This window comes from Penicillium hordei (genome assembly GCF_028827395.1).
Source record: "Penicillium hordei strain IBT 12815 chromosome Unknown utg000001l_segment0_segment0, whole genome shotgun sequence".
Taxonomy (NCBI): domain Eukaryota; kingdom Fungi; phylum Ascomycota; class Eurotiomycetes; order Eurotiales; family Aspergillaceae; genus Penicillium; species Penicillium hordei.
Window position 1 is genome coordinate 2,619,981 of NW_026623142.1, and position 24,386 is coordinate 2,644,366.

The 24,386-nt window shown below is 50.8% G+C and overlaps 10 protein-coding genes across 10 annotated transcripts; 5 read left to right on the forward strand and 5 right to left on the reverse strand.

Moving 5' to 3' along the window:
- Nucleotides 1-345: 345 nt before the first annotated feature.
- Nucleotides 346-2,036, forward strand: N7537_000983 (DUF5102 domain-containing protein; the record flags this gene model as incomplete). The annotated part of the gene is made up of 2 exons (XM_056892041.1): nt 346-433; nt 493-2,036. The coding sequence occupies 2 exons, from the start codon at nt 346-348 to the stop codon at nt 2,034-2,036; spliced, it is 1,632 nt and encodes a 543-aa protein (XP_056757036.1).
- Nucleotides 2,037-2,511: 475 nt separating this feature from the next.
- On the reverse strand, nt 2,512-5,796 carry N7537_000984 (MIZ zinc finger domain protein; the record flags this gene model as incomplete). The annotated part of the gene is made up of 1 exon (XM_056892042.1): nt 2,512-5,796. One exon carries the CDS (start codon nt 5,794-5,796, stop codon nt 2,512-2,514), a length of 3,285 nt encoding a protein of 1,094 aa, XP_056757037.1.
- Nucleotides 5,797-6,849: 1,053 nt separating this feature from the next.
- On the forward strand, nt 6,850-9,989 carry N7537_000985 (putative polarized growth protein (Boi2); the record flags this gene model as incomplete). The annotated part of the gene is made up of 3 exons (XM_056892043.1): nt 6,850-6,907; nt 6,991-7,134; nt 7,210-9,989. The coding sequence occupies 3 exons, from the start codon at nt 6,850-6,852 to the stop codon at nt 9,987-9,989; spliced, it is 2,982 nt and encodes a 993-aa protein (XP_056757038.1).
- A 661-nt stretch (nt 9,990-10,650) lies between these two features.
- On the forward strand, nt 10,651-12,363 carry N7537_000986 (uncharacterized protein; the record flags this gene model as incomplete). Its single annotated transcript, XM_056892044.1, has 1 exon — nt 10,651-12,363. The coding sequence occupies one exon, from the start codon at nt 10,651-10,653 to the stop codon at nt 12,361-12,363; it is 1,713 nt and encodes a 570-aa protein (XP_056757039.1).
- A 571-nt stretch (nt 12,364-12,934) lies between these two features.
- On the reverse strand, nt 12,935-13,846 carry N7537_000987 (60S ribosomal protein uL14; the record flags this gene model as incomplete). The annotated part of the gene is made up of 4 exons (XM_056892045.1): nt 12,935-12,967; nt 13,048-13,372; nt 13,612-13,662; nt 13,833-13,846. 4 exons carry the CDS (start codon nt 13,844-13,846, stop codon nt 12,935-12,937), a joined length of 423 nt encoding a protein of 140 aa, XP_056757040.1.
- Nucleotides 13,847-14,396: 550 nt separating this feature from the next.
- rpdA (histone deacetylase RPD3) lies at nt 14,397-16,471 on the reverse strand (the record flags this gene model as incomplete). Its single annotated transcript, XM_056892046.1, has 4 exons — nt 14,397-15,290; nt 15,337-15,878; nt 15,931-16,231; nt 16,289-16,471. The coding sequence occupies 4 exons, from the start codon at nt 16,469-16,471 to the stop codon at nt 14,397-14,399; spliced, it is 1,920 nt and encodes a 639-aa protein (XP_056757041.1).
- Nucleotides 16,472-16,829: 358 nt separating this feature from the next.
- On the forward strand, nt 16,830-18,373 carry N7537_000989 (proteasome regulatory particle lid subunit RPN11). The gene is made up of 4 exons (XM_056892047.1): nt 16,830-17,088; nt 17,197-17,450; nt 17,509-18,044; nt 18,103-18,373. Exons 1-4 carry the CDS (start codon nt 17,020-17,022, stop codon nt 18,246-18,248), a joined length of 1,005 nt encoding a protein of 334 aa, XP_056757042.1. The 5' UTR covers nt 16,830-17,019; the 3' UTR covers nt 18,249-18,373.
- A 130-nt stretch (nt 18,374-18,503) lies between these two features.
- On the reverse strand, nt 18,504-19,379 carry N7537_000990 (uncharacterized protein; the record flags this gene model as incomplete). Its single annotated transcript, XM_056892048.1, has 1 exon — nt 18,504-19,379. One exon carries the CDS (start codon nt 19,377-19,379, stop codon nt 18,504-18,506), a length of 876 nt encoding a protein of 291 aa, XP_056757043.1.
- A 440-nt stretch (nt 19,380-19,819) lies between these two features.
- Nucleotides 19,820-21,474, forward strand: N7537_000991 (protein translocase subunit TIM50; the record flags this gene model as incomplete). The annotated part of the gene is made up of 3 exons (XM_056892049.1): nt 19,820-20,059; nt 20,117-20,824; nt 20,884-21,474. The coding sequence occupies 3 exons, from the start codon at nt 19,820-19,822 to the stop codon at nt 21,472-21,474; spliced, it is 1,539 nt and encodes a 512-aa protein (XP_056757044.1).
- Nucleotides 21,475-21,696: 222 nt separating this feature from the next.
- Nucleotides 21,697-23,997, reverse strand: N7537_000992 (putative C6 transcription factor; the record flags this gene model as incomplete). Its single annotated transcript, XM_056892050.1, has 5 exons — nt 21,697-22,115; nt 22,175-22,310; nt 22,362-22,743; nt 22,796-23,233; nt 23,294-23,997. The coding sequence occupies 5 exons, from the start codon at nt 23,995-23,997 to the stop codon at nt 21,697-21,699; spliced, it is 2,079 nt and encodes a 692-aa protein (XP_056757045.1).
- Nucleotides 23,998-24,386: the final 389 nt, after the last annotated feature.

The following is a 24,386-nucleotide window of genomic DNA, read 5'->3' on the forward strand; positions in this document are numbered from 1 at the left end:
AATGAGAGAATGGAGCTCTTGATCAAATTGATCGAGACAGAGAGCTTAAGGGTGGAATGAGAAAGCAGGACAAGAAAGTCGAGACAATAGACAATAATTGGGAAGGAGTTTGGCAAACACGCGTTGAAATGTTAATGCCTTGAATACCAGGCACCAGTAGTGCCTGAATAAATTGGCAAACTTATTGAGAACCGGTGCCTAAGGCAGGTGTGTTCTGGACTCACATCGATCGCAGGGCAACAGGTCGTCAATGCACACTACACACGGCCCCATTGCATTTTTGAGTTGTTCACTTCTGTGTGCCCATTCTTTCATGTTACAACACCCTGAATTTAAGCTGCAATCATGTCGGAGGGGCCGTCCGATTTGTCTAGTTCGCATCTAGAGCCCCCCAGTAGGACTACGGAATTGCAAGATCCAGGAGCTGGCGATAGTACATTACCCATGGATATACTTGAATATTTGTTTTGAAACTGACATTCTCTTTAGCAGCTTCTGAAAGCGACGATGAATACTTCTCAGACGCCAGTGAAGGCAATCCCCAACTCCAGTCACTCCCACAATCCGGTCGCACTTCCCCTGTCCCACGAACACGAGTTGAGAGGGTTGACAGCAGCAGCCAACATGGCGAGATTCCGGGAACAGCAGCATTTGAAAAGAGAGAACAGGATGCAGTTCCCGACGAGATCGAAGTTATTCCAGAAGGCTCACACAGCCAGGCCCGTTCGCCCGCGAGGTCAGAGGACCAAACCTTGAGTCCTGAAGGCTCGCCGATTCCGCGCACAGTGGTCGAGAAAGTGGACCCTGACGAACCTAGCCATGGCGAAGTTCCTGGCACATTGGCACATGAGCAGCGTCTCGCCGATGCTGTGCCCGACGTGGTGACCAAGGTTTCAGATTCCGAGGGCAGTCCAACGCCACCGGCATTCGACCCTACACCTCCTGAGATCGATGGGACTTCAACAGAAATCCCCGAGACACGGCTCGAACGAGTGGATACAATACCCGCCGATGAAGACCTACCGCCACAGCCACAAACCCATACGAGCTCAACAAGTGACACATTACCCGATACGGTAGAAACCGTCCCGGATGTCTCAATAGATGATACAGACTTGGAAACCAAAAACCTCTCATTGGAGGATGACATGAACGACGACCATGGATATGAAAAGCAAGAAGCGGGTGATGATTTTGATGAATTTGTAGAAGAGCAGGAAGACATGGGGGATGATGATTTTGGGGATTTCGACGACGGCTTCCAAGAGCCCAGCGCAGAGGAAGCCCCCGCAAACGAAACTGTGGCACCTCAGCAAGCTCACGCACCCCCACCTCTCATTGACTTCGACACATTCAAATCTACTTCCGAGCTCCTCGATTCCCTCCAAGACACCCTCAACATCCTCTTCCCCGAATCCCAAGACATAAGCTCTCTCACTCCCGTCGAGCCAATCCCAGACTCTGCAGCAATCTTCAGCACCGAGCGATCCCTCTCACTATGGTCCCAGCTCGTGGCACCACCACCTCTCCAGCCCCAAAACTGGGTGAAATCCCGCATCCGCCGACTATTCCTCGTATCCCTAGGCGTGCCCGTTGATCTGGATGAAATCCTTCCAGCCTCCAAACAGAAAAAGCTCGTTCTACCTTCTATTGATCTTGAAGGGACCGGCGCAAAGAGCCCCGGCGCTCGCTCCATCAGTCAAGTCCGAAAAGAAGAAGAAGGCAACGACAACAACGCCGAAAAGGGGCAAGCCCCCTCCCGCCAGAAGTCTGCTCCTCGCCGCGGCGCACCGCCGGCGCCGGAAATAGATCTCTCAGCGGTCCGCCGGCTGTGTGCCACTACCGATGCTGCACTGAATGGTCTCACGGATCCAGAGTTGAAGCTGCATGTTCAGGAACTAAACCAGGTTGCCCAGCGCGCTAGTTCGGTATTGGAGTACTGGCTGAAGCGGCGGGATGGGTTGGTTGGCGAAAAAGAGGCTTTCGAGGGTGTCATTGAGAACCTCGTTAGTCATGTTAGGAGAGTTAGAAAGTAGTCTTTCCTTACTCCCGGCACTTGGTGTACTATCTAAATGCCCAATATAATATATTTTGTATAATCTAATGTCGATACCAGAGAAACTGATTTATCTGGAAGATATGTAAGAAAGTTCGTAATCTACACTACTGGAGAGGTAAGGCAAGATGGTTGTTACAACTGGATCCTTTGGTTAAATCTGTTTGTTTGTTTGTTTTTTCTTTCTTTTTCATTTTAGGTACGATTTCATCCTGTCCGTGATACCTTGGGATAAATAAAGAGAAAAATCGGACGCAGCCATAGAATCCAGTCTCTCCAACGCCGGCAATGACAGATCATGAGATAACATGAAAGAAATGCATTTGAAAAGCACGCAATAAGGGGTATCTTTCCTTTCAAATGCATGCAAAGATAAACGAAAGACATTGGAAGGTCAGCGCCGTTAGAAAGGGGGAAGAAGGGAAGAACTTTTGTTGGAAACGCCGGTGAACTCATTAGTCCAATTCAATGACTGTATGCTCTTGGGTCCGAACAGCCGGACTGTGACGACTATTAGACATGTCGTGCCTGGAGCGCATGGCAACAGGGCCCAAAGAGTCTTCAGCCTTGCGCTTTGGAGAAAAGGGGTTGTCTGGCCCGGGCGAGATCTCCTCGGTGTCGTACTTGAAGGTCCAAGTTCCATCAACTTTGATTTGGATTGCTCTGATCCCGTTAAGTCGGTTTGTACGGGCGAGCTCGGCGTGGATCTCAGCAAGGAACTGATCGACAACCAAGAACTGCGGGCGTGCATCTCCCTTGCAAATCGGGCAGCGCCAGTTATCGACCATCGGTGTCTGGCCGGATGTGGAATTCCTGGTTTTTATGAAAGTGTCACGATCGAAGCATTCATGGTGGCTGCAGTGAAGTGAGCGTACGGGGACATCGAAGATGCGTGCCATGAAGGGGTCCACCAGGTCGATTGTGAGGTTATCAGTGACAACCGCCAGGTCATCGTCATCGGTGATAGGGGAAAGACGCTTCTTGATTGCTGTACGAGATTCGGCCGCTGGGACGGACTTGATTAGACTGAGTATCTGGTCGAACTCGCCAACCTCCATGACCTCCACTCCAAAGACGAATTTGGAGGTTTTGCACTCATCCTGTCCTAAGATAATATCGAGTCGTACGTTATTTTCGCCTGCATTGAGGTGCTCGGTGATGTCCAGAGGCAAATCCTTTCCGTTGTGAACCTTTCGGCGCACATAGAGCTCTTTGCCATTAACAGTAATGTAAAAGACACTAGGCCAGAAAGTGGCCGCGGTGGACCAGGTCTGCTCCGTCACAGTATCCGGATTACCAGGAAGACGAATGCATCGCAGGCGAATAGTCCGGCAACCGGGCCTAAAAGTCCAAACCGAATATTGTGTCTCTTTCCCGTGAGCTATGTGTGGGAACTTTTGGCGCTCATAATCCGTGAAAGAGAAATTCCACGTGTAGATCGGCTGGTCAACATCGACGACGGTTGGGTGTACAATGAAGGTATCGAGATAAGTCAACAAATCAGTCTCAATGTCATTGCCGTCTGGACCCTGTTTTACCAGCCTCTTCATGGGATCGCGAAGACCAATCAGATGTAGGCCGAGACGCGTTGGATCTGGATTCGCCATCATAGGTGCTCTGTAGCCAGGTAACGGGAGGAAGGTAGAGTTAGGTAGAGGCTGGAAATGCTGTCTATGAGGTTGTCCCTGAGGAGGCACGCGGGTGATCGGCGAAGGAGATGACTGCACAGCCATCGAATGCTGTCGGTTGTGATGATTATTAGGCCGTTGTGGTGGCATTGGGTGCTGGGCTATATGGTTCCTTGTAGTCGGGGTTGTAGATATGGACGATGGAGCATGGAGTGACTGCGCTGACTGTGTAGAGGTGAGATCACTCGATTGGAGGGAGGTGGTGGAGGGGTTAGCAGGTGCTATTGAAGTAGCAGGCATCGATGTTCGAAGCTGCATTTGCTGACCATGTGAACCTGGTGTTGATCGGTGCCTCTGAGAAGGTGCTACCTGTCCAAGCGCTGTCTGTATGTGCATTTGCATCTGTGCATTCATGTGTGGAATCATATGTGAATTCACCGGATTCCACGGTCCCTGTCCCTGTCCCTGTCTCTGTCCTTGTGCTTGCCCCTGTGAGATAGGGTTGTAATAAGGAGTTTGTGTGGTATTCTGCCTTTGTGAGTTTACGCCAAATTCATAGGACCCAGCAGCTGGACCAACAACCTGCCCCTGTGGTGAATTTGAGGGGAAAGGCTGCAAAGGTGCGCCAAGTGGGACCGGAGCAGGTGAATTGGTGGCAGGTTGACTGACACCACTGACCGAGAATCTGGGATGGGGTGACGGCACACCTAGGGCGGCTTGAGACATGGTTTGATTCTGAGGTCTGGGAGGTGGTGCAGAGTGGGAGGAAGATGGTGTGTGTGATGGATATTCGGGCAAACGTGGGAATTTGAGATACTCTTGGGTGATACTCCAGCTGTGAGCCTGCTGAGTGGTCTCGGGGAGTTCAAAATCTCTACACTGGTAGAAGACTTTTAAATCTTTCCAAAACAACTCCAGAAGGGGCTTGACATAGTCCTCGTGGTGAATACCCCGTGCGACACACATGAACATCACCGACATCAAAATTGGAGATGGACAAGCGAGCGTGCGCCAAAGATAAGACACCAACGGGGGATGACGGGCCTGCTTCCAGATTCCCAGCCATTGAGCCGCAAGCCGTGATAAAAACACAGGAACACCGGGCAGCACCTGTAGGTACCACTTTGTTTGCATCAACTGCTGTGGAGATGCCGGGAAATGGGCAAACCCAATGATAGCAGCATCATGCATCTTTCTGTTGTCTTCCAGAAGATCCATGAGTGATCGCATGCCCGATTCAGGGGCTCTAATTTGACCCAGTGTAGTTGGATCAATGCTATATCGGCAATATAATTGATGTATCACCAGATAAAAGGCGTCCTTACGACTAATGGCCTGGCGCAATAGGTCAATCCGAGGCCGCATAACACCCTTCTCTCTCATATGAGCAGGAGCTAGTATTCCCTTTGAGGACAAATCCTCTACCAAGGCATCCAATTGAGCAGACCATTGTTCCCATGTCTCATTGGGGATGGCCAGTTCCCGTGCTCCCCCATTCTGCTGATTCTGCTGCGGACTAGGTCTTGACGCCGGGACTGTCTGTTCTTGTATGCTAGCGCCTGTGTGTGTGCCTGTGACCGAGGGCGAATTCGTGGACCGGTTGGGTCGCATTAGAGGGGACTGGGTCGCGCGTTGTGACGTGGCGTGCCCGCTGAAAGGAGCCTGGTGGACCGCCATGCGTTCATAATTGCCGCGCTGTGCTGTAAGTTGTGTAGAGACTGGTGGCAACGACAACGTGGAGAGTCTGTTTGAAACGATCGCATCGGCGCTCGCGGGACTTGGGTGAGAATTTGTACTGAGAGCGGGTGAGGGAAGCGCTGTTGCTCGCGTATCGGGCTTTTTTGCCGTATGAACAGGACCACGTGAGGGCGGTTGAGTAAGGGTCTCACCAGGCGTGACGGGGGACATTAAGACAGGTTCACGGGAAAGTGAGCTGGGAGGCACTTGAAGGTCAGCCTCAACGCGAGGATTTCGCGTAGCGGAGTCCTCTGGGACGTTAGTCTGCGGGCCCATCCAGTTCCTCCGCACGCCACCTAAAAACAGACTGGCGGTAGTATTGGACTCTTCAATATGATCAGCACTAGTGTGCGATCGTGATTTAGGTGATACCATGACGATTGCGTAAGTGACGAAGCATCAGGATGATCCATGGATTTTGTCAAGTCCTTCTAATAAAGGGCGCTTACAACAACGTTTGAATAAAGAATCCCTAGACTTTAGCGCTTAGATACCATAATAGGAATGGTACGGGTGCAAAGTGAAAGCAGAATAGACGCAGGTACTACATGGTTTACGTTAATTACCATAACATTGAAGTTTAGATTAATCCTATCATAGATCCCTTGGTTAGTACAATTTAAAAATAAATAAATCAATCCAACCTATATACATATGTAGATCGGGTACATAGACTTGGGCAAGAATGACCGGGTTCATCTGCATATAAGCAGTGTACTTTTCCTACCCATGTACAATGTACGAAAACGGAATACTGAATTCAAATTATGTCTGATTCCCATTCAAGCTAGTAATTATTATTGTAATTCTAGTAATTCTAGTAATTATCATAATATTATTATATGGATGTAATACCCTTGAAAGTTGTGCCACCCCTCAGCTCATCTCTCTCAACCACGGAAAGTGTCAACCTTAAGAGGTCCAGACTTCTTACAATCTGCACACGTCACTTTTTTTTGTCTTTTCTTCTTTGCAATTTTGCGTATATTTTTGGGTACTTCGTTATATTGACTATATTCTTTTGGATGTGTGTGTGTGTTTGTGTATCTGCCCAAATTCCACTTCTCAAGATTTCTTGAACATTCTTTGCTTCAATCTGGTATGATATATATCATATTTGCACAGATATAATCTTCCAGAAAAGAAAAAGAGCAAAAAAAAAAAAAAAGAATATCAAGCTACGTCCCGAGGTCGGGATCCTTCGAGGTTCGTGCTCCCGAGCCCCGCGAGTTGTTTAACCTAATCCTCTCTCTAATCTCTCGGATCTCCCTTTAGATTTCTCACATTCTCTCCCCTTTCTACCTTCTGCGAAATCAACATTACTCCTGTCCCAGAGGGATACGCGATTGCAATCTGCAATTTGCACTCCTCCCCAAAGGGTGCCATGTCTTGCGTTTTCTCTTGACTAGAAACACGGAATATTGAGAGATGGTTACCATGGGCCCACCACAGGGTGTTCGTCCCGGCGACATTCTAGATGTTCTTCGTAAGTGACGTCGTGTGCGACACCTCGATTTCTGTGACTCCCGCTTCTCAGGATGCGCCCGACTTGCTAATACTCCAAACTAGACGGATTTGGCGGGCGCGGAGAAGATGAACTGATCATGTTACCCCGCGACAAGATTGAATTGATCGAGTTGGATGAAGGATTTGGAGATGCCTGGTATTACGGCAAGAACCTTAGGACGGGACAAACTGGTCTCTTCCCTGCGAGTATGCGCGCCCCCCCCCCAGGATCCTCAACAAACCCCCGTCTATTTCCATTAAGCTAATATTTGTGCGCAACAGACTTTACCAACGGTTCCCCAAGAAAGACACTCGCTGAGTCGCCAGTACTGGTAGAGTCGCCAATACAATTGGAACCCTCCGCACCCGCAGATTCATCGTTCGTATCAGTCGGGAGTGGGCAGAGCACCCCTCAAGCATCGCGCCACGTTAGCTCGGACATGCAGTCACCACAAATTAGTTCTCCCACACAGCATCGATCGGCTTCGTCTCCGCTGCCTCGCCCAAGCCTCGCGGCCGATATTCAGCAAGCCTTCCGTGGTTCCATGGGCGATCATATGAATGGCGAAGAAAGCCCGGTCATGAATGAGACGTTGAGTGTCATTGACGAGCACATCACGGATATGAACACCCCACGTCACAGCGTGTCGACCCAAGAACCTAGGACGATCAATGATTCCGGCAGCGAGTACAGCAGCCATATTGGCCATAGGGCTTCTTATATCAATGGACATGAAACCGACGACGAGGAGCAGAATCATCCAACCGAGCAAGAGGTGCGGAAATGGAGTCAAACACAGACTTCAAGATGCTTGCGCGGGCTCGGCATAGATCCCAAACACTGTGACATCTTTGAAGAACAAGAGATCACCGGTGATGTGCTTCTTGATATGGATCAAGATTTTATCTTTATGAAGGAATTTGATTTTGGAGTCATGGGCAAACGGCTCAAGACCTGGCACAAGATCAAGGCATTTCAAGAAGAGACCAAGGGCTTCAGTCAGCAGCAAGCCCCGAGAGACTCCATCTCCTCCAGCTTCTCAGGACCTTCTGATGAGCGTGCATTCTCTCGCGCTGGACACACCGGGCCACTTCTTCCTCGGATTCCGACCTTGTCAGAAAAGACCGGGGCTGGTTATCCACGAGCCTCTGCGCCGGTGCAACACCCTCGACTGGCCAGCAACAACAGCTCGCCCATGACACCGCATACCCCTCCGTACAGCCATGATTCACCGAGGAGGATTTCTGCGGCATCCCTCCGTGATCTCAACCAGGCACGTCGTCACTCTTCCATTGACGCCACCCAACGCGGCATGTCTGATTCGGTTTTCGCTGGTCACCATCAGAAGAAACCCTCATTCGACCGGTCTTGGACTCTGAATTCCGGCCCCCAATCCATGCCCGTTCGCCCAGGAACCTCGGCGGGCACTAGTCCGGGTGGCTTCCAGAGCGGACCACTAACCGCTGAGTCAGATTCTTACGCCAGCTCTTATATTAGCACCCCGGATCAGATTGAGGATCTAGATCGGGGTTATTTCTCGGGAACCGAGGTTGACTCGCGGCGAAGCCGCCGGGTTCTTCAGAAACGGGAGTCCGCCGGTGTCGGCTTGAACAATCACTCGCGAAAGTCAAGCTATGCGGAAGATTCATATAAAGTGATATCCCCGGCGAAGCGCCACTCTCGCATTGGCAGTATGGACTCGATCCGTGATGCAGCAAAGCGTGTCTCCCCCGCAGCGCAGGCCTATCACGGCACGCCACCGAAGAGTCGGCTGCGGAGCTTGAGCACGCGCATCTCAACGGATAGGAGTGGGAACTCTCAATCGTCCACCACCGAGATCAAACCCAGTAACGGTGGTGGATTCTTCGCGAACTTCTCTCGTGCCGGCGGCAAAGGTGACTCGGAAAGCTCCTCTTCTCGCGCCTCGCCCTTGCAGTTCCAGCCGTTGAAGAATGCTGGGCCCAAGTTCCGCCGAGCCATGGGCCTTCGTGCCATATCCGACGTTGCTGGAAAGAAGATTGACACCTCTGTGCCGCCTGACTCGCCGCGAGAGTCTGATCCCACCTCTGCTCGCACCGGATCCACAACTCCATCGGCGACGTCCAAGAGCTCGGAACGGCATAGTACAGATGGGTCTGGTAAGGCCGCCACTGACGGACACGGATTCGTAGTCCGTCCTCGGACCGTCAAGTCCAAGAAGGAGACTAGTGCCTATACTCGAGGACTTGAAAAGAAGTCACCACAGGAGCAGATGGATGGCTGTGATTATAGTGGATGGATGAAGAAGAGATCTTCCAACTTGATGACCACCTGGAAGCCCCGTCTATTTGTTTTGCGCGGTCGTCGTCTGTCCTATTACTATTCCGAGGACGACACCGAGGAAAGAGGCTTGATCGACATTACCGCTCACCGTGTCCTACGAGCGGATCAAGATCCGATCATCGCTTTACACGCAACCATCACCGGCTCCACCGCGTTGCCAGCCAATGCTAACAACACCGTAGAGAGCTCTAGCGGCACGAAGCTCACCACTCCCTCGGTCATTCAATCTCTGACCACCAAGGATAGCAGCGGGCCATTCTTCTTCAAGCTCGTACCCCCAAAGACAGGCAACTCACGCACCGTGCAGTTCACAAAACCGGCCACCCACTACTTCCAGGTGGACAATGTCCAGCAGGGTCGTCTATGGATGGCAGCGTTGATGAAAGCGACCATCGAACGTGATCTCGGACAGGCAGTGGAATCTACCAACAAGCAAAAGACCATCAGTCTGAAACAAGCCCGGCTGATGAACCAGCGGCCGCCGGAGCTGATGCCTGCTTCGGGCAGCACCAAGACCGAGCAGACCATTGATGAGGAAGAGGAAGAGGCGGGTCTCCAAATCCAGGGCTTGAACCTCAGCCAGTCTGATGCCAACTCGTCCGAGGACACGAACGGCAGTCTAGACATTAACAACACAGATGAAGGTCTCGAACGACCTCTATCTAACCCCCTTGGAGACTTGGACAATGGCCAATCGTTCTTGCTTCCGGATCCTCTGGCCAAGACGGAATCTAAGTGAATATTCATTGGGCCCCTATTTATTTGTGTGTGACCTTGCTTGGAATTATGCGAAGGATATCTTTTGGCCATTTTTGTTTTCATTCTTTTTGCTGGCGTTTGATGTGATATACCCCTCGCTCAGACTTCTTCCCTTTGTTGACTCGGGCCAATTTTGTCATTGCAGGTACGTTGGCCGCCGGGGGCTTTATGTAGGAGTATGTGATTAACTTGCTTATGGACACGAAGTTGACTGGATCCAAACATTCTTCCCTATACTAATTTACATAGCCATAGTTGTTTGCTTCTATTCAATCACCACTGCTCTCACCGCCCCATATACCGCCAATTTTTATCACGGGCAGTATATGCCCACCATCCAACCAACATATATATATATATATTGTCTACAACCTTGGAGCTTAAATATGTACTTGAAATATTTCCTGCTATTATGATCATCATACTTGGCAAGATTTCTTATCATGACTCGACTCTAATTTGTCTTTTATCCTGGGTAGTTCAATCCTATAGCCGGCGTTACCATATATACGTGCGCTATCTTTATCGATTAGCCATGTCCGCACTTTTGTTTCTTCTCCTATCCACTCAAGACGATCCTTTTCAACATGCTGTATAGGTCTTTATAACATTTATCCTTCTTCTGTCATTTTAGATCCCTCATGTCCCTCCGCTGGCTGCTCTCCCGCACATTTGCGCTCCTTCTTCCACTCACAGTGACCGCCACTGTATACCTCTATCTCTACCCAGTCTTCGACGGATGCGCCTTTCCTCTACCACAATCTGTCTCGCAGTCAAGCGAGAGGCAGATATACCATAATTCAGTGATCAACACGCTTTTCCAACACCTCGGTGTATCAACCTCAGACTCAAACGGTCAACCCGCCATCTTTAGACTCCTAGTCCTTGCAGACCCCCAATTGGAAGGCGACTCCTCGCTCCCTTTCCCCGAATATGAATTATATCCCCGCATGCAAACCCATTGGCGTGCCATCCAGGAAGCAATTGGCAACGCCTCCACTTCACCTCTGCTGAACGAGAATGTCCTCTCAAACATCACAACCGGTCTCCAAACCCTCGCAACCGAAGACATCCCACGCGCCTTCAAGTCAAGTCTGAAACGCCTCGACCTTTTCGGTAACGACTACTACCTCGCGCACATCTACCGCACGCTCTTTTGGTGGACCCGGCCGACGCACACAACGGTCCTAGGTGACTTGGTGGGGAGCCAATGGATCTCCGACGACGAATTCGCCCGGCGCGGACACCGGTACTGGAACCGCGTGTTCCGCGGCGGAGAGCGAGTTGACGACAACATCACCAGAACCGGCGCGGCGGGTTGGAGCCAGGGCGAAGGCAGCAATGCGCCGCCATTGGAACCCCTGGGCACGGATCGAGCCTGGGCCAGACGCGTGATCAATGTCGCGGGAAACCATGATATTGGATATGCGGGGGACATCAGCGAGGCGCGGATGGAGCGTTTTGACCGTGCGTTTGGCCGCGCAAATTGGGATGTGCGGTTCGAACACCCGCCCATCTCGTCCTCGTCTGCTGGAGACCAGGTTGTTACCCCTACTCTGCACCTAATCAACCTCAATTCCCTCATGTTCGATACCCCCGCTCTTTCTGCGGAGGTCCAGAGCCATACGTATTCTTATCTGAACGATCTGATCGCCGATCGACTCTCGCCGGTCGAGGACCGGTCGGCTTTTACTTTGCTTCTGACGCATCTACCCCTGCACAAGGAAGATGGCATATGCACGGACGGGCCGTATTTCTCATTCCGCAATTCTGATGACCAGGATGGTCCCGACGGCGTGCCCCGGTGGCTTGACGGTGGTCTCAAGGAGCAGAACCATCTCAGCGATACACTCAGCGCTAGTGGGATCCTGCAAGGCATCTTTGGACTGAGCGGCGACGAGAATGCGCTTGTTGGTGGCCAGGGTCGGAACGGGCTCATTCTTACGGGGCATGACCACGCGGGCTGTGATACTGTGCATTTCGTCAACCGCACTGAAACAGCCGGCGACGATGGTTTATCTCAGCCTTGGAAGTGGGCTGCGAAGCGCTTCAATGCGAGCCAGCACATCGACGACCCTTCTATCCGGGAAGTGACCCTCCGCTCGATGATGGGAGAGTTTGGTGGTAATGCCGGTCTCCTTTCGGCTTGGTTCGATGAGGCCGCAGGTGAGTGGAGATATGAGATCACTATGTGTCCAGCTGGCGTGCAGCATATCTGGTGGGTGGTTCATATCCTCGTGCTAGTGACGCTGGGTGTGGCTCTGCTTTGGTTCCTATCTGGCGGTGCTCAGGCGAAGGCGGCTGTTCGAAAAGTCCAGCCAGAACAGAAGACCCAGGATGGACAGAAGAAATAAATGGGTTGTAGATTTGTTTTTATTGTATTCATGGCTGGATAAACTAAGTAGTTTGCATTTGGAGACATATTGCAATATCTATTATATATATTTTCATAACGGACCGTCAAGCAGATATGAAATTTTATGACGTGACCTTGGGAAAGTTCTGCCTCGTACATTTGTGCAGAGGTTAGATACGTTTACGCAGGGTCTACTTAGGGTCTACGTAGGTAGAGCCATTGGTGGTCATATCAGAGTTCATATATCGGCCAAAGAACAAATAACCAGGACCAAGTCCCCTCCCATACAGCCTAAAACCTTTAGGCCAGCCCTCGAGGTAACGGGCAAGGCAGTGCAAAAGGATGTGATTTTAAAGTAATACTTCCGAGAGTCGCCAGTAGAGGGAGGGAGAAACACGAAGATGGAGGATAAAACCGGCTTTAAAATAAACAGTTGGATTTCGTCAAATGGACACCACCTGTCCAGCTCCCATTTTAATCCTATGGTCTCATATGCACCGCATTCCAGGTCCCAAGCAGATTTGAGGTTTGGTATCGTTCTTTTTCTTTAAAATTCGGGTTTTCTCTCTTTACATGACGACACCGGAGTTGGAGGCAATACGCTGGAACAGAAATGTTAGTTTTTGAATCAGAGAGGGGCACATGGAAACGAATCTATTTCCATGTGGAGTGTATAACGTACGGGCCAGAGCTCAGCAGCTTCCTTTCCGACGGGACCGGTGATGGCGGAACCCTTCATCTCACCCTTGGCGTTGACGATAACTCCTGCGTTGTCCTCGAAGTACAGGAAGATACCGTCGGGGCGGCGCCAGGGCTTGCTCTGGCGGACAACGACAGCGGGCATAACCTTCTTGCGGAGCTCGGGCTTTCCCTTCTTGACGGTGGCCATGACCATGTCTCCGACACCGGCAGCGGGGAGACGGTTCAGGCGGGCACCGATACCCTTGACGGAGATGATGTACAGGTTGCGAGCACCGGAGTTGTCGCAGCAGTTCATCACGGCGCCACTGTTTGACGAAAAAGGGACCCGTTAGTGAATTGTTCTAGATCTTGAAGACGTCGTGTTTCGAATGCTGAAAGTGGAGATCCAATTTTCTTTTCCTTTCTTCCCGCCGGTCTTTTCGTTTTGTCGTATGGTGTATGTTTTTCTGAGGGCGTTTGATCGACTGGAAATGACTTGTGGGATCCGGCGGGCAAGAAAGGCGCATTCGAAACAGACTAGACGATAAGGAATTTGTAGACGTACACAGGCAGACCGAGAGTCATCTTGAGCTTGTTGCCGGCGGCACCGCCACGACTGTTTAACCGTTAGTAAACTCCTTCTTGTCGATTCGTTCTTTTCTCAATCCGAGCCCCATTCTATCTTCTCGACACGAAGGTGCTGTGTTGCTTATCCATGCTTGCAAAATAATTCTGTATCGGTTCGGAATCGAATGGGGCCACGGAGGGAATCGCTGGGAGACTCACCCTCTCTTAGACATGATGGCTGATGATCACGGGGGAAGTTGGGTGAAAAAGGTTGGCGACAAGAGGTCGAACGTCGAGGATCCAAACTGGAGGTGTGCTTTCTCGCTTAGTGGGCAAAGTGCGTAAAATCTTGGCGTTGGCAGGTGATTGGTTGCCCAGACCCATCAACTTTGCCCTAATGCTAACCCAATTTGGCATAGTGCTAAACCATTATGCCTGAGGCATCACTCGTATACTTCTAGGGTTCGAATGTTGTAACGTTTTGGAAGACTGCATTTCACTGAATAATACATTTGCGACCGTAAAAAAAAAGCTATGCGAAAGGAAAAGCAGGTAGCACAGGGATGAAGATAAAATATGAAATGATTCATTGAAAGCCATAAAAGCAACCCGCCATCCCCCGAAACATTTCAAGGTCAAACCTCAATTTGAGTCTGCCATTCCGCCACGAGTAATGCCCTCCTGGTGTCAAGCAAGATGTGAGCACGCTGTTAAACCGATAACACCTTTCTGCCATTGTCCGTTGCGCCAGATCCGATATTGTCGTCTTTGCATCACAGCCGATTACTCCTCTTTCTTGGGTGCTGTCATGTGTTCCAGATTCTCTTCCTTGGTCGCCGTTGCCTCGGCGTCCGCAGTAGGAGCAGAAGCTTCGGCACCCTTCTCGAGGGTAGAATCGGCAGCCTCTTTCGGAGGGGACTGGGCCCGCACAGGGGAGGCGGTGGAGCCCTTGACCTGTGGTTTCTCCTCGATAATTGACGCTTGAGCCGGAGCCTGTTCCGATGTAGTAGGCTCTGCGACAGCAGCATCCTCCATGGTAGTGTCTTCATCATGAGGAGGAGACTGATGTTGAGAGGCAGTAGAGGCTTCCTGTTCCTCGCTTCCCATAGCCACGTTATCGGCATCCGTCATGGGGGTTTCATCAGCGTGCGAGGGTTCTGGAGCGGCAAAAGGTGTTTCGGGTTCAGTGCGGGGGACATCGCCCATATTAGCGTCAAGGGCAAAATCCATTTCTCCATCAGCCGCAGATGAGCCATCTTGCGGGGTTGCCATGCCACTATCCAGCCCAGAGTCCGGCTCGAGGTTTCGGTAGTTGACTTGATTGCGACGGCGCATGGCGCCTGGTTGGCGACGAACACCGTTGGCGGCGTTCTCGTCTTCATCCTCGCTATCACTGAGCTCGCCAGCCTTTTCGGTGCGTTGGTCGAATCGTCGTTGTGTGAACCGTTTGTCTTTGTTCTCATCCTCATCGAGGTCATCCATAACGTCATCAGCCTCGTCGTCCATGCCATCCAAGATGGGGTTTCGTGGCACATCCGTCATTTGGACCGAAGGGGCAAATGCCGTGCGCTTGAGGTTTTCGACAACCTGGTTGCGAATCTTGTCCAGGTATTCTCTGGTGTTGGCGTTATCCATGTTGGAGGGGCGGACATCAAGCTGGTAATCAGGAGCGAAGTACTAATGCAGTTAGTATGAGTTAGTCTGGAAGAAACAAGAATCTTACCTCATAGTAGTCATTGTACGGCAGCTCCGATCCCAGCGGCTCTCCAACAAGGATACCAGTCTCGTAAGCCCATGTACGTGCAACATTGCGCATGGTGTAACCACCACCGCCAAGTACCAAAGTTGGCAGATCAAAGCTCTTGACGAAGTTAACACAGTTGGCGTGTCCTCGCATACTCAGGTTGAAACAGCCCAAGCGATCACCAGACAGACTATCACCACCGCACTGAAGGACCACAGCTTCCGGGCGGTACCACTCCATTACGCTCTTAATAACGGGCTCAAAGATGCTCTTGTATGTGACATCAGTGATACCATCCCGGAGAGGAAAGTTGACTGCGTAGTTTTTACCCTGCCCAACACCGATGTCGCGAAGCTCACCGGTACCGGGGAAGTACTCGCCGTACTTATGGAAAGAACAGGTCATGACGCGATCAGTCGTATAGAAAGCCTCTTCGACACCGTCACCGTGGTGAACATCGATATCGACGTAAAGAACGCGTTGTTTGAAGCGCAGAAGCTCCAGAATTCCGAGGACGATATCTTCATGGAGGTTAGATTCCGAGACAGACATTTGAGGACCGAAGCGCCTTACCATTGACATAGCAGAAGCCACTTGCTTCGCTCTTCTTGGCGTGATGAAGACCACCAGCCCAGTTGACGGCAACATCACATTTGTTGCGGTTCAGTCGTGCAGCGCCTTCCATGCTGCCTCCAGCGCTGATGCCGCAGAACTCAAAGAGACCGTCAAACACGGGGCAATCGTCTCCAACATTGTACCGGCTCTGCTCCTTCGAGAAGTGGTCCATGTTGTCGGGTGTGACTTTGGACAGGAAGTCGATATATTCGTCGGTATGGAACTGGGTCATCTCGTACTTTGAGGCAGGTTTCGCACGCTGATTTGTTAGTGCAAGGGTCAAACAGGAGAGAAAAAAAGGTGAAAGAGCGCTCACGTAGATCTCCATTTTCTTATAGAGGCCATAGTTCATCACCAAGCTGTGTGTCATGCGTATGCGATGAGGCTTCATGGGGTGGCCGGAGACATAGGCATAGTTGCCCACATCGGAGTCGTAGAAGTACGCGACTTTCTTATTTTTAGACCCGAGGAGCCTATCAGAGATAGGTTCCAAAGCCATATTGCAGAGAGCGACTGAGGGTCACGAGGTTGAGAGTGGAAAAAAAAGGTGAAGTTCAAGAAGTGTAAGTGAGATCCGGGGAATGATGAAGTAGCGTAGTTGCAGGCGCAATGCAGATATACTCCCAGGAGAGTAAATAGGCAGCGATGGCACCTATTGTCACCAGATCCCGCAATGCGAAGATTAGGTAGTAGAACTTAATCACAATAGTAAGCCAATGTCATTGTTCAGGCTATATTGAAGAATAGATTGAGGAGAGAGAATCGCCCGCGAAGGAGCGGAAGCCGACCGAACCACACACCGCCTTCGTCAGGCAAAGCTCCCACGGCTTTGCTCATCATCACTTAACACGTCTTCGACAACCTTGTTATCTTCTCCCTAATATCACATCTGTTGGGGTTTTTTGCTATCTTGTATCTTTCTTTGAACACTGTTTCGGCGATACCAAGCTACTAGAGACAAATCGATTTGCTCCAGAGCTTCCAAATAGTGATAGCTTCGCCCACTCTACTCTCGTTTCATCAACTCTTTTCGGATATCTCTTCACTATGGATCGCCTTAACCGGATGCTCCAGGCCGCTCAAGGCATGGGGATGGGAGGCGCTGCTCCTGGTGGTGTAAGTTGGATAAGACCTCTAATTTCCTTGTTGGGGGGAATTAATGGCAACACCCTAGCCTAGCTTCACCATGTTTATCTACATTGACTAATGAGAGCCGTTGTTTAGGATACCCCAAACCTGATTGATAACTCCGAAACTGTCCACATCTCCTCCTTGGCTCTGCTGAAGATGCTACGACATGGACGCGCGGGTGTCCCAATGGAGGTCATGGGCCTCATGCTGGGCGACTTCGTTGATGAATACACAGTTCGGGTAGTGGACGTCTTTGCTATGCCCCAGAGCGGTACAGGTGTCAGTGTTGAGGCAGTGGATCCCGTGTTCCAAACTAGAATGATGGAAATGCTCCGCCAGACAGGACGGTAAGCCTCTCAGCTGACATATAATCGAGGACTCCCCCATGCTGATAGTTTCGTACAGACCAGAAACTGTTGTTGGCTGGTACCACTCGCATCCCGGTTTCGGCTGCTGGCTCTCCTCGGTCGATATCAACACTCAGCAATCCTTCGAGCAGCTCACACCACGTGCGGTTGCCGTTGTTGTCGATCCTATTCAGTCAGTGAAGGGCAAGGTTGTAATTGACGCCTTCCGTCTCATCCAGCCTCAGACGGTGGTCATGGGTCAGGAGCCCCGCCAGACTACATCAAACTTGGGCCACCTCAACAAGCCTTCGATCCAGGCTCTGATTCACGGTCTCAACCGCCACTATTACAGCATTGCGATTGATTACCGTAAGACGGGATTGGAAGAGAACATGTTGATGAATCTTCACAAGCATGTATGGACTGAGGCGTTGGAGATGAGTGACTTCCACGAGGAGGGTCAGCACAACGTGGACCAAATGAAGCAGCTTGTTCTTCTTGCAGAGGGTTACGAGAAGCGGATCAAGGAAGAGACGGAGCTGAGCAAGGATCAGTTGAAGACAAGATACGTTGGCAAGGTTGATCCCAAGAAGCGTATGTTTTGCCTTTTCTATAACAATACCCGTAAGGAACAGCAACTGACGCTTTACAGACATCGAGGATGTAAGTCAACAGTTGATTGAGGATAACATTGTTGCCGTCTCGCGGCAGATGATTGACAAGGAGGCTTCGGTGGCACGGCAATCATCCAAAGAAGACACGAATGGTGCTGTCATGGAAGTTGATGAAGACCTCTAAAGAGTTAGAAAAGTGTGCCAATCAAACCGCTTTAATTATTTCTGATTGGTTGGGCTTTATGTTACCAAACCAGACCAACAGATGAATGAAATCTACTCAAATTTTGACATAACAATAATAAATTCATTGTCAACAAGAATGGCGCTTGGCCTGATGTTGGAAGTAAGTGCGTGTCTATAAATCTGTCTGATGTCATCTATGCGCCGCGCAATGTATATAAATCGTAACAATATGAACAATATCCACCGTGGGCTCTCACGACTCCAACTTGACTGTCCGAAGCGAGTTGCTCAAGGCTTCGACAACGTCGGGGGAGTAGGCCCGCAGGCCATCAAAGGCAGCATCCACGTCATTGATGCCGTGTTTCTCGCGAATGTCATCTTGAGTGTCTGTCCAGCCTCTATCAGGGCCCCAAAGGACCTTTTTCTGTGCATCCCGGGTTTCCGTAAGCAAGCGAGTCATCAAATTTCCATTCTTCTCTACAGAGGGCCAGGCATCGAATTCGACCTGAACTAGACCCGGCAGCCGTTCCAAGATTTGATGTAACAATTTGCCACAGAAGTCGGTATAGTAATCCTTGGAGATGCGAAAGCCTTCGAACACAGGGTGTGAAGGGTCACACTGCACAAACACTTTCAACGTGCGCACAAGCTCCATGTCGTGCAATCCCAATCCCTGGTTTACAACCCATAACTTTGGGGGTGCGGTCCAACTTGATCCCACGATCAATTCAATTGTGGTGATCGAAGAGCGGTGGCGTCGAGGCAAAGCCCGGATAGTGGGCATACGCAAGAAGTCCTGGATGGGGAACACACGGAATGTCTGGGTTGAATAGAAGTAGTGAGTGGCTTCGTCGTGGATTTGTCTCGAGACAAGGAATAGGGCGATGCGATGCGAGGATGGTGCCAGAGGTTTGCTCTTCTTTGCCGAAGACCCAACACTACCACCAGTGCGCTTCAATGCACTCTTCCGACTTGGCGTGAACAGGACATAATGATATATGTGCAGGCGGATCTCGGACGGTAGATGGAGGAAAGGGAATCGCAGTAAGACCGGGGGTTCAGGCTCTGGTTCGGAGTCGACATCGGAGAGTTGCTCCTCAAAATGGATCATCTTCTTTTTGAACCCCATGATTGCAAAATATGCAGGTGAATTCTATAAGATACGAGCAAGTCTAGATTTGGACAGGAAGATCATATTTCTGGTAATCAGGTAAAAGAGAGAAAAAGAAAACTAAAAAAGATTTGTGTCCCACGATCGGAGCGCAGCTTCACGGGAAAAACCTTTGCTGCGCTCTTGGTAGTGGGAATGAAGAAGATCTTCGTTGGTCTCCCCAGCTAATACAACCCGGCATGCAGAGAGAAATTGCTTGATAGGTCAAATTAATGTCTGGGTGAACTTTCTGAAGAAGAAAAGAAAAGAAGAGAGAAGACTCGATGGCCGTGGGGGTGGATATATAAACAAAGTGCACGGATGGTCCGGATCCTCCGCCGTACCGAATCGCGCCGACTTTTAACGGGAGACCGTAGTTTATCCCATCATTCAGGACATTTGTTTCAACCGAATACACAATGCTTAGTCGTGCAGTCTTACCTCTGACGAGGCCAAATGTCTTCGCCTCTGCCGTTCGGGCATCAACCCTGTCAGTGCGGCCTTCGCCGTACACTGCTTACAAGCTTTCCCCGGCCATCCAGCTAAGGGCGAAGTCGAACAAATCGAAGTCGAATACTCCCAAAGCAGCTCCAAAAGATTTCACCGCAGAGCAACCCGAGTTTGATACGAAAGCTGAACCTACACAACCTTCCGAATCTGTGAGACCCTCTTAACTTTTTGATGGAAATGAATCACCTCTGACGTTGTCTTTCTAGGTCGAACAAGAACAAGCCCCACAGACACCTCTCCCCGATCTGACACAAGGTATTCCATCGACGCTGGCTGCGGAATTGGAAGGGCGTATGAAAAAGGGACCATTGAATCTCACAGAAGACCCTGCTCAGTCAGAAGAGTATGGCACAGATGGCAGAGGTGGTGGTGACATTCCCAAGGGTGGATATGAGACATCTATCGACCGCCGCAAGGCCCGCATGGCCAATATAGTATACGCTGCCATGTTGCTTGCTGGTGTTGCCGGTATGGGTTACCTGGGCCGCAACTGGGAAACCGAAGAGGAGGCGCGCCAACACCCTGAGATTCCATCTGGATGGAGTCCGGGTCTTTGGTACAACCGTATCAAGGCCCGCACTAGCGATCTCACCAGCTACTACAAGGACCCTGCTTTCCCCAAGCTGCTTCCGGATGAGGACGCCGAGATGCGTCAGCCTTACACCCTGGTGCTCAGTCTTGAGGATCTTCTCGTTCACAGCGAATGGACCCGTGAGCACGGATGGCGGGTTGCCAAGCGACCCGGTGTCGACTACTTCCTCCGCTACCTGAACCAATATTACGAGCTCGTCCTGTTCACCAGTGTGCCCAGTATGATGGCCGACCAAGTCCTACGCAAACTCGACCCTTACCGCATCATCCGCTGGCCCTTGTTCCGCGAGGCGACCCGATACAAGGATGGAGAGTACATCAAGGTATGCCAACTTCTCCCCCCCCCCTCTCTCCCAGCCATTAAACGCTAATTGTCCTTTAGGATTTGCAATATCTCAACCGTGACCTTTCCAAGGTTATCCTCATCGATACTAAAGAGGAGCACGCCCGCCACCAGCCTGAGAACGCCATTGTTTTGGACAAGTGGACCGGAGACCCGAAAGATAAGACGCTGGTCGCCCTCATCCCCTTCCTAGAATACCTCGCTGGTATGGGTGTCGAAGATGTGCGTACCGTGCTGAAGTCGTTTGACGGTACTCCCATCCCCGTCGAGTTTGCCAAGCGTGAGAAGGCGATGCGTGAGCGCTTCGAGAAGGATCTTGCCGAGGAGCAGAAGAAGAAGCCCTCGCGTGGTCTGGGCAACTTTGCTGCCGCACTTGGCTTGAAGTCTTCTGTCACCCTGAACGGCGAGCAGACACCCTCCGAGGGTCTCGCTCAAGGCAAAATGCTTTGGGATCAGATCCGCGAGCGTGGTCAAAAGAACTACGAGATGATCGAGTCAGAGATCCGTGCGAACGGCGAGAAGTGGCTCGCTGAGATGGCAGCCGAGGAGGAGAAGGCCCGCCAGGAGCAGATGCAGAGCATGAAGGGCTCTTTCACTGGCATTTTCGGTGCTGGCTCCAAGGACCAGTAATTGGCGCGGGCCAATTACTTTTTTTGTGTTTAACACATCATGAGGGGTTCGTTCTGAGCATTAATGAACGAGTGTAAATTAGGGTTTGGGGTTTGTTTGATTTTTTGTACAAAATTTTAGTCAGAAATTTAATATGAGAAAGACTGAGATTGAACTGATATCAAGGTCGTTGGGCTTTAGATCCCAGGGTATATTGTTGAAATAATAATCTAGAAGTATATATCATGTCAGGTTCACATCTTGGAAGACAGAGACATCCCATATTCCTGTCATGTCAAAGGGAAAACCGTCCATCGTTCCAAAGGTATTAGATATCGACATCATGTCGTCAACGATATCGTTGTTTGTTTGAGTCTCGGGCAGCGATATCGCGGCCGGGTTGACCAGCCCGCTGTCTGCCATCGTAGTGGTGAATGCCTGGTCCATTGTGGCACCGGTTCCGGGAAGTCGGTGCATAATGCGTTCGCAATGGTCCAGACACATGTCTGCTACATCCCAGTCTTCTTCTTCCCGCACACGACGCAAGACAGAGCGTAGGGTTTCGACGTTCGAAAGACATAACCGTGCAACTTCGCTGTCGGTGGTTTCGAATGCACATCGAACCAGCAATGTCGCCGTCGAGGTGAGGTGAAATGCGCTATCTGTCAAGAAAATTAGGAAAAAAGAAAAAGGAATGACCAGAGAAAATTGTTCAACGTACAGGGTAGCCAGAACTCTGTGAAATTATCCTTTCGCAAGGACGTCATAAACCCTACAATCTCCTCTGCTGACTTTCTGCATTCCGTTTGGAAATAGCGACGTGCCTCGGTGTTTTCCGTTTCGGAGTTGTTGACTTCCTGCAAGGTTGTTAGAGATCATTCCTTTCGACTTCCCCCAATTCGGCTTACGTTTAGTTCAACTCGGCTGACAAGCATTTTGACAGCTAAGAAAGCTAGTTGCAAGCTGCTTGCTCCGTAGATCCGTTCTCCAGAATGAATTGTGGGTCCCCGCAACCAGTCTGGTAGGGAGTCTTCCCATATATCTAGATCCGTTCGTATTTGTCTGAGCTTCTTGGATGTCTCACGTGCGGGTTTATGTTGAAGCCCATAGACTAGTGGTAACAGCTCGCCCAGAGTCTCGGTCAATCGGCATAGGTAGATGTGGCAGTGTGCTGCTCTCACACGTTCTGTAGTGCGGAGGTGCGATGGGACTAATACGTCCACAGTAGGTAGAGGCACGTCGTATTGATTTTTGGAAATCTGAGGTGGGACACCATGACCAAAGCTTCCCCTGTTTATTGTTAGGTCTATTGCAAGCAAAACGAAAAATAGAACAATCTTACCAACGATCGTGAATGACAACTCCCCACCACAGCCGAATCCGCTGATTCTTTTCTGCCTGCGAGAGCTTCCAATGGCTAGGATCACGGTTGAGGCCAAGGCAATTTGCCAAAGATAACATGCGGCCACAGCTGACGGCGTTGCCAGTCATGGAGAAAATGGGTCGCCCAGTCAGGTCAATAAGCGCGGCGCTGATTGTGTCCAATCCAGGGGCTGAGAATTCCTCGTGCAACGCGGCGACGGTCATGTTGATCGCATATCGAACATCGGGCTTCGGGTGACACGCAAGCTTTTGTGTGTGTTTCCAATATACGAGAGACATGGAATAGACTTGACACACTAGTGCAGCTGGTGGGTCGTGCAGGTCATCGGCGATGTATGATTCCCAAAACGATTCCCCGTCGAAGATCGGAAAAGAAACGTTAAAACGATCAATGAAGCTAGAGGGGGAAATATTAGCAGGGTAGAAAATGAGAGGGAAAGGTCAACGGTTAACATACAGTCTCACTAGGTCGTGTTTGAAAGGCCCGAGTATTTGTTCGAGGACCTCCTTCTGGTTCTCACCAGGAGGTGTTCCTCTCCGCATACCTTTCCTTCGCCGTGAGATTGTGGTGTAAAGAACTGGTTTCCGCGGATCACTCGAGTAAATATTATACGGGTGACTCTTGGGCTCTTCCGATTGACTCGTCCGCTCTGGGGGCATGTGTTTTTCAATGACCTGGGCATCCTCAGCGACCATAGGGCCAACAATGAGAACCGACTCATTCTGGGGATCGTCCATATCTTTCCGCCGCGAATCACTTCCTCGGCGACCACCCGACGAAGTCGTTCCATGGGGGCTGGGTCCATTGATCGGCTGCCGGGGCGGGATATTCTGACTCATGTGCGTGAGACCATCGGGACTGCGCTTGCGCTTCTGCCCCGGCACAGCCTCCGTTGCTGGTGGCCCTGGCCAGGGCTTTGAATCCGGAGCACTCAAGATAGAAGAATCCGCGTTGACCTCCTCTTGGTAGTGACAATCGGCACCTTGCACCCGACACAAAAGACAAGATTGACCGGGGATATCAACCGTACATCGAGATTTGCGCTTGCGACACAAGTCACAGGCGCGGACTTTGTGGGAGCGGTAGGGTCGGGCGCCGGCATTGAACCCGGGAGATGGGAGCTTGGAGGAGGAATTGACTTGGACTGGTGGAGGCGACATGATGCCCTCCCAAATGCGAGGGAGTTATGCCGGGGGCAATACGGGGAAAGCGAAGGAGGGTGATTTGGAGATTTTTGGTCGGGGTGTTTTCGGAGTCGGCCGATTAGCGGTTGGACAGAGTGAGGGGTAGGAGCACGAGGCCTGCCTGGGAGAAGCAGGCGAGGACAAGAATTGGGAGCTCTAAACGGCTAGGGAACTGTATCCGAGATTCAAAGCTACAGGCACATCATCTTGTACAATGTCTCCCCAGATATCAGAATCCGGCAATCGCATTTTCTTATCAAAAATTGAACTGCGGGCATCCATGGACCCATGTGGGGAATGATGACTCATCCCAGGTAAAAAACTGCTGACATAATATCTGTTGGCCTCAGGCCCTTTCTATTTTT

Excerpts from the sequence above, each read along its gene's own strand:
- N7537_000989 (XM_056892047.1), top strand. The coding sequence starts at position 17,020 with ATGGATCGCCTTAACCGGATGCTCCAGGCCGCTCAAGGCATGGGGATG. Across the intron at positions 17,089-17,196 it reads GAGGCGCTGCTCCTGGTGGT|GATACCCCAAACCTGATTGA; the intron begins GTAAGTTGGATA and ends GCCGTTGTTTAG. Across the intron at positions 18,045-18,102 it reads CAAGGTTGATCCCAAGAAGC|ACATCGAGGATGTAAGTCAA; the intron begins GTATGTTTTGCC and ends GACGCTTTACAG.